The 12041-nt window shown below is 35.6% G+C and overlaps 2 protein-coding genes across 2 annotated transcripts; both read left to right on the forward strand.

Annotated features, from left to right (window-relative positions):
• Positions 1-403: 403 nt before the first annotated feature.
• On the forward strand, positions 404-3104 carry LOC306765870 (uncharacterized protein). Its single transcript, XM_079253389.1, has 4 exons — positions 404-479; positions 736-837; positions 941-1067; positions 1734-3104. Exons 2-4 carry the CDS (start codon positions 744-746, stop codon positions 2065-2067), a joined length of 555 nt encoding a protein of 184 aa, XP_079109515.1. The 5' UTR covers positions 404-479; positions 736-743; the 3' UTR covers positions 2068-3104.
• Positions 3105-3253: 149 nt separating this feature from the next.
• On the forward strand, positions 3254-9305 carry LOC306765600 (immunoglobulin lambda-1 light chain-like; the record flags this gene model as incomplete). The annotated part of the gene is made up of 6 exons (XM_079253082.1): positions 3254-3293; positions 3385-3710; positions 4975-5044; positions 5136-5457; positions 8156-8193; positions 8983-9305. The coding sequence occupies 6 exons, from the start codon at positions 3254-3256 to the stop codon at positions 9303-9305; spliced, it is 1119 nt and encodes a 372-aa protein (XP_079109208.1).
• Positions 9306-12041: the final 2736 nt, after the last annotated feature.

Here is a 12041-nt window from a genome sequence, read left to right on the forward strand (position 1 = left end):
CATACCCAGATGTTTAGCAGATTGCATTACAATACTCAGTAAGAATGTTTTTCTGGAGCCTTACAACTACATCAAACACCTCCACTGGATTAGAGTCCACTGGGAGTGCTGTGCCCATGACAGTAACAGCAGCTGACAGGCACGTGGAAGAAGAGACAATCAGGACCTCCCATTAAGACTGAGTCATTACACATGGTATAGAAGCACCATTGCAGAGGATAAAGAGGGATACATACAGTATACGTAGTTTTTCTTTGGTTCATGTGAATGAAGCAGAGTGGAAGCACAGTAAAGGATCAGATTGTGTCACCGCCCCACATCACTGACGTAGATGGGAGCAGGTGGGGGAACGGCTGCTTAACTTATAAGAGATTGCTGCCCAGGTCATGTTTTTTCAGTCTGTCACTCTTGAAGGATTGCATTGTGTTTTCCACTGCTCTGGAAAACCTGGAAAAACCTCCTCTGAATCCCAAAAAAAGGTAAAAAGCGTTGTATTTCACTTTCTGCACAGTAAATAAGTGAAGATACATTACATTACTATACAGCTGGAAAATGTTAAACAGTTTCCAGATTCATCTTAATATGAGAGAAAAACAAACTTTTTGAAGTAACTTTTTTTTGTTGTAACTGAGACTGTTGAGCATGCATGTGTTTTTTTTTTCATTTGTTAAGCTTATTTGAGTTTGCTTATTTCTCAACAAAATACTCCAGCACATATTTTTTTAATTTTGCAAGGTGAAAACATGAAGATCAGGCTGGTTGTGGTTCTGCTCTGCCTGGTGTCAATGTGTGAAGCTCAGAAATGGAAACAGGAAATCTCCCCTTCGGACCCTAAAGGTCTGCAATAATTGTTGTGTACAACAGTCTGTAAAGAATCTTTAAGTGTAATTAGAAACAAATCCAGACCTGCATATGCTTAACATGAATGCGTTTGTTGCAGAACACACCAGTGGAAAGACTTGCTCCAACCTGACTCAGGTACTGGACAATTGGAAATATGCTATTTTAACCCAAGTGAAAGACCTCCTGATTAATGACCATGCCTCTGTCCTGCCTGAATATAACAGGTGAGTAACACTGTATACAGCAGATGGTACAAACAAGCCCAAACAGTACCACACTAAACTGAAACAGTGAGTTAACGAGAGGTGAAAAGTGTAAAAGTTACAACACACAGTCATGATAGCGAACATTGTCTTGGTTTTCCAACAAAATGAAGAATTATGTAACTTGTTCTTGCTTTGAGAATGAGCTCACTCCAGAGACTGCCAAAAGAAAATGGGAAGCATTTCAGCCTCATGTTCTAGTGAATTAGACTTTCTGACACCAAGAGTCAAGGAATAAATTGAATGTGTAATTTTCCCAAAAGTTGCTGTTTCATGTTGACTCCAGTTAAATTTGAATTTGGGCCAAGACTAATTTTTTACTACTTACATACACCACCAGGCAAAAGTTAGGACTCATTTTACATTAAATTCAATAGGAAAGTGTGTCCAAACTTTTGACAGGTACTGTACATATTATCAAATGGATGGGTCTGGTTGTGTTTAACAGCATGTGATGACTTTCATGTTGATTTTGCCACTTTGAGTAGGTTCTTCTCTGGGATATACTTTGCTGTTCAACAGTGATGACATTTATAGGTCTTCACAAGGTGAAATAGTGCCACAGATCATTGAACTTTAAATACTGACATCATTTGAACTTTCTGGACCTTTTCTCCATGTGTTCAGGATCCAGCCTCTTTCAGATGCTCTGGGAGAACTCTACAAGCAGTTCAACTCGCTGAAAGATGAGCTGGGGAGCCTCACAGCAAAGTTTGACAAAGTGGAGGCTTTTGTGGACGATCTGAAGGACGGCAGATTCACCGTGCCTCAGCGGCCTATACAGAGAATTCCCCCGATACAGAGGATGCACCCAATACAGAAGATTCCCCCCATACAGAGGATGCCCCCCAACTTTGGGCTGAGGTCTCCACAAGGAGCACAAAAGAGGGCTCCTGATAGGAAAATCATCAATCAGCCAACACTGGTCAGAGCGAGGAGGAGAGGGACACAGAGACCTTAGATCTTTATTTGATGTAAACGCTTCAAAATCAAAACAGTTCTATGTTTATATATTTTTAAAGGAATATGATTATATCATATAATTTCATCAGTAAATATTATGCAAGAGCTAATCAAATAAAACTGCAGCGGTGGTGTATGGTGTAGATGTGACATCATGTGAAAAAGTAGTTTATTTTTCCATGGCTTTTCCTTTTACATCCTGTAGATGGCAGTATTTATCAAATTATCCATCATCTCGCTGCTTTGTACGGTCAGCCAGTGTGACTAGCTGAATATAATATGATGATATATCACAGTAAAAGAGTGTTCAGTGTCTGTTAGAGTAATGATAACATTGAAACTGGAAAGTACTTTAAAAAAAATGTAATTTGAGCATCAAAAAGTTCAAACTGCCTGTATATCAGGTTGTCTGGTACGTGATTTTATATGTATTTCTATGTATGTACATATTGATAATTATTGCTCATTGTTTGTATTTGATTTGTTTTCTAAACAGTAAAATCAAATTCATATGCAACTTTGCACAAAAAGGAATTTTAATACACGTGCTTACAGTTTTACAAAACCCACTGAAACTGAAAATCTTCAGAGGAACTTCAACGCTAGATGGAGGAAGTAATGACGGGAAAAGGAAGCAGATGATCCAACTACCAACTCTGCAGCCAGTAAAGATTATTACAAAGCAATTTGTTTTAAACAGAACTGTTGACACTGTTTTCATTTTCAAAAAACGACAAAATATGAACCGCTGAATGAAATTATATTTCTGATGAAAGCTGGACAGAAAAAAGTAGCATAGTGACAGATTTTCTTTATTTTCAGTTGCAATAAAAGGTGATCTCTGTTCTGGATGTTCAATAGGTTGAAACACTTTATCTGATGTGAAACAGCAGCTGTAAAAAACAATAAATAGTTGAAAAAAAGTTAATTATCCAATAGCAATCATTGGTATAAATGAATATTTCAGAAGTGAAAAATATTTAAAAATTAAATTGTTGCAAAAAAAATGCTACAGTGAGGGAAACATTTACCTAATAGAATCTCTGAGCAAATACATGAAAGGCTCCTCCTCCTGAAAGTGTTGTATTAAATGGCTCCTCGACCAGGTCTTTTCCTCACTTATAACCTCTGTCTGCAGTAAGGTCACTTTTTAAGCTACAGACTATTCTCTGCACACTGACAACATGCTGGGGACTCTCTGCACTCTCATCACTGCTCTAACATGTAAGCAGGCTGATTTACTGCAGATCTGAGCTCATGTTGGATCATCAGTCTGTGTGTTTCTCTTGACTTCATGTCATCTTGTTGTTTCCAGGTGTGAGTGGTGTGACGGTGGTGACACAGAAGCCTCCTGTTCTGACTGTGAGGAAAGGAGAAACAGCCACCATGAACTGTAACCTGGGAACTGTTACTAACAGTGCTGCTCGCTGGTATAAACAGATTCCTGGAGGAGTTCCTCAGTATGTGCTTCGTTTTCACCATTCCTACAGCTCTCCAAGCTATGGTTCTGGATTCTCCTCTCCTAGATTCACATCTAATCATCAATCAAAATCTGATTATCGTTTGATCATTAACAATGTAGAGGAGGGAGACTCTGCCGTTTACTACTGTCAAACATATGACAGCTCTGTCGATGAGTTCGTATCACAGTGATTTACTCTGTGACAAAAACCTCAGCATGAATACTTTAAGAGAAAATGAAACATACTGAATGCAAGTAAGCAGTTACCTGTTACTGCATTTTCCCCCAGTGATACAATGTTTTCTTTTGTTTATTTATTCATTTCCAGACATGCTAGAAAGGGATTTTATTGATTCTTTTATCGCCTATTCTGATTTATCTTTGAACATTTTCTATTTTAATCCAAGCTGTTCATTTATTAATAAAACAGTAGAGAATATTTACACTATATGATCCTCTGTTCTCATCAGGGTTCTAACATAAAGGATTATTTGATTTATTTTAATGCATTTGTGTCCAAAACTTTATAGATTTAATCTATGAAGAAATCATGCAGACCTTTCTGTTCAACAGATTATTATTTTCTATTGCATACAGTCAGAAATTTATTTTGAGATGCTTTTGAGTTGGGAAAATAAAAATATAAACTTAAAAAAAACAAAACAAAACTCAATTTAAATCATTATTTAAAAATGTAAAATATGAAAAAAATCAACATTTTTGTTCAGAATTAAGGTCAACTAAACTATCTGTGTTAAAGCAATGGAGAGGAACCATATTCAAAGCCATTATTTCAGGGAACAGAACTGATATTGCAAGCAATGAAATACATTCACTGTATGACTATCTTTAAAATTTAAGTCATCCTAAACAATGAAAATTAAAGCTCCTCATGTCTCAGTCTCAGCGATGTATTAAAAAGCTCCTCCAGCACCACCTCTCCTCATCCTCTAAACCCCCTAATCTTTCAGGAGTAAAGTAAACTGATGTTTTTTTGTTTCTTTGGTTGCTGAATGAAATCATATTTCTAATGAAAGCTGTACAGAAAAAAATGAGCATAGTGACAGATTTTATTCATTTGCAGTTGCAAGAAAAGGTGATCTCTGTCATAGATGTTAAATAGGTTGAAACACTTTATCTGATATGAAACAGCAGCTGTAAAAAACATAATGGGTTAAAAAAAAATCCAATTATTATCCAATACCAATCATTAGTATAAATGGATATTTCAGAAGTTATCAAAATAGTGAGTGATATATATTGAAAAATTAAATATCTACATTTTCATACAAAGACTGCTACAGTGAGGGAAACATTTACCTAAAAGAATCTCTGAGCAAAGCTTTGTGAAGCTCCTCCTCCTGAAAGTGTTGTATTAAATGGTTCTTCGACCAGCTCTTTTCCTCATTCATAACCTCTGTCAGCAGTTGGGTCACTTTATAGGTTACAGACTATTCTCTGCACACTGACAACATGCTGGGGACTCTCTGCACTCTCATCACTGCTCTAACATGTAAGCAGGCTGATTTACTGCAGATCTGAGCTCATGTTGGATCATCAGTCTGTGTGTTTCTCTTGACTTCATGTCATCTTGTTGTTTCCAGGTGTGAGTGGTGTGACGGTGGTGACACAGAAGCCTCCTGTTCTGACTGTGAGGAAAGGAGAAACAGCCACCATGAACTGTAACCTGGGAACTGTTACTAACAGTGCTGCTCGCTGGTATAAACAGATTCCAGGAGGAGTTCCTCAGTATGTGCTTCGTTTTTACCATTCCTACAGCTCTCCAAGCTATGGTGCTGGATTCTCCTCTCCTAAATTCACATCTAATCATCAATCAGAATCTGATTATCGTTTGATTATAAACAATGTAGAGGAGGGAGACTCTGCCGTTTACTACTGTCAAACATGGGATGACTCTGTCAGTGAGTGCGCATCACAGTGATTTACTCTGTGACAAAAACCTCCTCATTAATACTTCTGCTTTTGTGTTGCATGTACTCACCGAAGTGAAACTTGCAGTGAAAGCTTATTCCAATTTTAGTATAGCATTTTTTTTTATCTATACACCAGTCAAAAGTTTGGACTCACCTTCCCATTACATCCAATAGGAAAGCATGTCCAAAGTTTTGAGTGATAGCGTATGTGTGCACTAGTTAAAAGTTTAGACACATGTTTACATTGGATTTAATGGTAAAGTGTGTCTCAACTGTTGCCCACAGTCAACCAGGTTTCCCATTTTACAGTCATTTAGTAGACGCTTTTATCCAAAGCAACTTACATATCCCAAAAGGGGGGGCAACTTGGGGTTCAGTGTCTTGCCCAAGGACACTTCAGCACATGGTCAGTGGAAGGGTGGAATCAATCACACAACTTTCCAGGTGAAAGATGACTGCTCTTCCTCCTCAGCAACAGTCACCTCTTGATAAAAAAAAAAGACTGTAAAAGCAACTCAGTCTTTATCATCTGTCAGTGAAGCATCAACTTTCTACACTTGTCACTCCGTCCTCCCAAGATGCATCTGCATCTTCAAATATCTAGAACCATTTAAATGAAGAGGTAAAACCCCTTTAAAATAAGGCTAAACAGGTTCTAACTTTGAAAAAAGCATTACATTTTAATCATCTTCAGAGATTTAATCTCAAATATTTGAACTTCTTTCCCAAATTTCTGAACATTAATTGGGATTCAGCAGTCAGGATTAAAAAGTCATGAAAAACTGTCCTTTAAAATTCTTATGGATCATGAGAGCTTAAAACAGGCTTGTTTGTTGTTGGTGTTCAGAGTGAAGATCGTCTTCAGCAGAAGGTTCTTTACTTTATCTTATTCTAACTTATCGAGTGAAAACCGAACAATGACTGAAAAGGTTTTGTGTCTCCAAATAAAAGGAAAGATTCCAGCACAAAGCCAACGCTGCTATGAGCTCACTGAGAAACCGCCAACGGAAAATGGAAACGTTTCAGCCTCTTGTTTTGGTTAAAACAGAGTTTCTGTCAGACTAAACTGCAGGTCACTACAGATCACTTTTCCTTTGGACAGGAGACTATGAACCAGGGGTCTCATACTCCAGTCCTCCAGGACCACTTTCCAGCAGGTTTTTGTTGTTTCCCTGGTCCAACACAACTGACTAAAATTAATGGTTCATCAGGAAGAAGTTGACAAGAAGCTTATTGATCCAGTTGATTGATTAATAATAAATCCAGACCATAAAGATGTTAACAAACTTTCTTGGTTTAATAACTAACTTCCCTTTAAACTGTAGCTGATATATGTATCTACATAAAAAAGTAAAAAAAAACAAAAACAAACTTTGATTTATTTTAATACATTCATGTCCAAAACTTTGAAGATTTTATCTATAAAGAAATCCTGCAGACCTTCCTGTTCAACAGATTATTTTATTCTATTGCATACAGTCACACATATGAATAAAACAACCCTGAAACCTTATTTCCAACTTTGTACCCCTGTACTCCTTTGTGAGGTTCACATGAGCTTTCTGAACAGTTTCTTCTGGACAAATCTATAGATCTACACTGAATCCAGACTGTTTCTGTTTCAGTTCTAGACAGATACACAGAAACCCAGGTCTCTGGAGCTGAATGTATTCAGAGGTTGTGTCATTAAAATGATTCACAATTGGAAAGATTCTCTTCATGAACTGATGTCAGTATTTTTCTCAAACATAAACCAGTTCTGGTGATCATTACCTAAAAAATGCACTGCATTCTTATCCTGTGTTACTAACTGGACTGAGTACCTCACAAAATTTTTACTTAGCTTCAGTTCACAATGATGATCGGTGATATAATGCATGTACTTGTGTAGCAAACACCAGCCTACCTCATAGTTTATAAACAGGTTCAAAGGTCAAATTAAAAAAGAAAAGATATTACCATAAAGTTAAGATAAGCAACTCAGCTTCATAGGTTAACTTTAGATAATATTTGACAAAAAGTGATTTTAGTTTTAACATGTTCTCCCCCTTTTCTCTACATACATCTTCAAAACCAAATACTGTCAAATTCTACCATTGTATCAGCCTATGAGCTTCTTAGGTTCCCATCATATAGACATAATCTTTATTGAAACGTTATCTATATTAGTTAGGTAAGGATTTTTTTAACAAGAATTTCAATTAATATAAAAGTTACATAAATTTATTTAACATCAATAAAACCTTGTTTAGTCAAATAACTGGAATATATTTTCTTTAAAAAAAAAAATCACACAAATCCTCTCTCTGACTACTACAGGTGTTTTTCTACAGAAAATAAATATGACTGAATTTGTGTTTTGTAATTACAAATTAAAAGTATTAGGGTCACTAAAAAAAAGTTAATTTTGATTAAAAAAAAAAAAAGTAAAATTCTGAAATTTGGACTTTTTCAGGAATGAAAAAATGTTTTTTAAATTTCAGAAAATGTCCAAATTTTAACTTTTTATCTCAGAATTTCCTTTGTTTTCCAGCAAACCCTAATTCGCTTCTCCATGTAACAAACCAGACAGATGAAGCTAATCAGATGTTTACATTGAAAGTCGGTCTCAACAGGATGTTTCAGTTCCACTCCACTCATCAGTGACAGTCGGGAGGTTTTTGTACAGCCATGTATACAAACTGAATCACTGTGGTATTCGGACAAGGAACCAAGCTGATTGTGACTGGTAAGTAATCTTAAATTGTTTAAACAAGACAACTTATATGTTTTAAAATTATACAAAAATAAAATGGATTTGGAATTTAATTGATGTTCTATTGAAGTATGTTTGTTTGAGACTCTTTTATTAATTGTTTTATGTTTGATTTCAGATTTGTTATTTAGTTGATATGTAAATGTTGGACAGTTGATCACATTCTATCATTTCATGGTTTTAGCATGCTTTTCTGTAAATGATGTATATAAATAAATAGTATATATTTGGACATAATTTCCCCCTTAATTATTTTTTAAATGAAAGATCAGCAAGTCAGATGACTTAATAAGTTTTGTGCTCATTGCTTACCTTAACAAATTCTTGTTCTTTTGTTTTACCAAATTGTGACAAATGTGAAATTAAATAATTTAAAGAAAAAAAAAGAAGAAGTAAATTGTGTTACAATCGTGGAACCTATATTCTAAGTTATAGTATCAATAAAATCTCTATGAGATCTTTATTTTTTGGAAAAATTCAACTTGTATTGATTAAATTACCTTTTTTAATTGCTTTTTTAAAATCTTTTGACTGAAAAGAAAAAAAGTGGACATTAAAATGTTAAAAAATATATTTTTAAAAACTGTGCTGAACATTCAGTTTTCTGTTTCATATTGTGTCAGACTTATTAGAAAATCAATCTGTGGATTTTTTATTTATAACAAATGTTGGTGATTGTTGATATACCTGAGAAGAAAACAATTAAACTGAGATTTGATTTATATTGATTGTATCATCTGAATATCCTTCATGTCCCTCCAGGTTCCAGTCTCTCTGCTCCTGTCCTGACAGTCTTCCCTCCATCCAGTTCTGAGCTCCAGTCCAACAAAGTCACTCTGGTCTGTCTGTCCAGTCAGTCTGGGCCTTTCTCAGATGTGAGCTGGTTGGTTGCTGGGAGTTCAGTGAGCAGTGGGATCTCTACCAGTACTGCTGTTCAGAGACCAGACAAGACCTTCCAGATCAGCAGCTCTCTGACCATCCAGACATCAGACTGGAACATGAATAAAGTTTACACATGTAAAGTGTCTTTGGGCTCCCAGACTGCAGAGAAAACCATCAAAAAGTCAGAATGTCCTGCTGAGTAACAGAAGAGGACCGCCGTCATCATTAAATCTGCTTCTCATTGTGCTGTTTGCTTATTAGAAGGTTTACATGTTGGAAAATGATTGTATCCACAGTGTAGATTTATAGGATTTGTTTCAGCTTTGCATTTACTGCATTTCAATAAAAATAAAGACATTTTGATTAAATATAAGCTTTTTGTTTGTTTGTTACATTTAAAGCATTTTTGTGTGACAATGAAGACTTTTAATTACAATCTCAGGATTATTATATTACTTATTTAATCATTTCAATAAGGCTCAAAAGGGTTTTGTTACACACTGCCCTATAATTGAAAGGTTTCTAAGATTTTGTTTAGAAACATAAAACTAACTTTCTAAAAATAATAGACAGCACATTTTTTGTTATTCTTTATAGCGAATCATCCCACTTCCCAAATATGTCTCAACTCATTATGAGTGAGAAAACACATTGTAGTAGCTGCTTGGCTGCAGGGAGCAAAATTGATTCCAATTTCTGGATTTAGCTGCTTGCAATAAATACTGAACATACTTAAAACACAAAGAAAAACTGATGAAATGAAACTAAATTTTCATCCTCTGGTAATGAAGCATAACCTATCTACACCTCCTTATCTGTCCTCCTAGGATGCACCTGCAGGTCTCCATTTCCATTTTTATAGCTTCATGTAAAACTAAGGGTCAAGTGTCAACTGGAGGTACTGCTCACTTTTTAGTTATGTTGGAAGTTAATGGCTTGTGCTATGCCAGAGATTTTATATCATTAAATAAATCTGCCTTCTGATGATGAAAAGAATCAGAATCTGTCTTCCCTCTAATGCAAAACTTCAGATTAAAAAAATCACATCAATGGAATAACAGCAGCTGATTTAGAAATTCAGAGCTGAGCTGTCACGCTTGCATGCATTTGACCAAACAGAAATCCTTGTAATCACTAGATAAAGTGGACAAAGTCAGACAATGATCAAATTTGCATGATATTTTGTCAGTCTGTTGATCTGTTTTCCCTGTAAAGACTACAGTTTTTGCACTGCGGCTGTGGTGGTTTGTGAATGAGGGAGAATACAGGAGAGTCATACGGACCACTGGTGCAGCTGCAATGGACTCATCCTGAAAACATCTAAAACCAAGAAGAGGGTGGTGGATTATGCAAGGCGACAGGCATATTCTCTCCCTGTAGTAGAGGCTAGGGAGGGTATTGAGATTTTCTAGACTTATAATTATCTTGGTGTTCACCTGGATCATAAGCTGGACTGGTGTGTATCCAGATGCCAAGTACAAAACAGGACAGAGCAGACTCCTCTTTCTCTGGAATCCCGAGTCTCGGAGGTCTGCAATGAAATGCTGTAGCTGTTTTCTCATTCAGGTGTTGACAGTGCTGTAGTTTTTGTTGTTGTGTGCTGGATAACTGCATGATGAGGGAGGAGAAACAGCTCAACAAAACTGGTCAAGAAATGTTTATCAGTGATCAGGAGGTGCAGGCCATCTGCAGCTAGTTGAAGCTTATTGGCTATGGACCACAGCTGATGTGACTTCCAAAGCATTTTGCAAAGTTAGGCTGGTTTACATGCAATAAATGCATTTCCTATAATTCATGTAAATATCAGAAATATTGGCAACTGGTCTGGTTTAGTTTTATGATTTTCATATGCTATTCAATATGAGCAGTACTACTGTAATGTCCCATAAACTAAGGGCTAATGCTGATGTTTTCATAAAAATAAGTTATTGACATAATTTGTGCCAAAGTTGGGACAGTTCCACGTGGTCTGCTGGAAGTTACAAATTCAGTAAGTTACAGGTTACTTGGTATCCCCTTAAAAATCCCATCAAAACATTATCCTTCTCAATAAATATAAATGTCATCTGAAAACTTTGGTTTTTTATGAGTCCATATAGTCATAAAACAATTCATTTGATTAACTGGTTAAAACTATTAATGTTATTTTAAAGAACTGCACAGGTTGTTGTATAAAATGTTTTTGGACTCATAATAATAAGAACTTTATTTTAGGTTTATAATAACATGTTTGATATATGAAATGTAAATGACAAGTAAAGCATTTGTTGTTTAGGATTATGTCTTAATTGTTTTGTGAGCAAAACTTTTCATAATGATGAGCCAGAGACACCGAATTGACAAATGTTAAAGCTATTTAATGTCTGTTATTTTTTGCTTTTTTTTCTCTCCAGAATATGGATGGATGAATGGAGTAAGGATGTTTAAACAACCTGATAGTTTTAATTGGGTTGTAATGAATATATTTTTAAATTCATAACACATTATTTGAGTGAAATTCCCAGGGTAATGTACTATAAATCTGTTCCATTATTATTCTTACAACTGAAAAGTAATTTTATACTCAGCCTTTGCCTGATTTTGATACATTTTTATCTTTCTTTAATCATAATTCTGAACGTATGTTGTTAAATGAAAACAACGTGTTTCACTAATTGTACAAAGGTGAAATATACTAACACAGTGCCATGTTGTGCCAGTGCTTACATTTTAGCACTGTGAAAGACCCAGAAAGCAGAAGTACTTTAAAACAGGTTTTTGTCACAGTGTAAATCACTGTGATACGTACTCCTTTGCAGAGTTGTCCCATGTAGCACAGTAATACACTGCAGAGTCTCCTGTCTCTGCCTGTTTAATAATAAGCTGGTAATCTATGTCTGATGTGGCTTCAGAGTTGAATCTGTCTGAGGAGAATCCTGTTCCATAGCTGGGTGAACTGT

The sequence above is a fragment of the Telmatherina bonti genome (genome assembly GCF_933228915.1).
Source record: "Telmatherina bonti genome assembly, chromosome: 14".
NCBI classification, from domain to species: Eukaryota; Metazoa; Chordata; class Actinopteri; order Atheriniformes; family Telmatherinidae; genus Telmatherina; species Telmatherina bonti.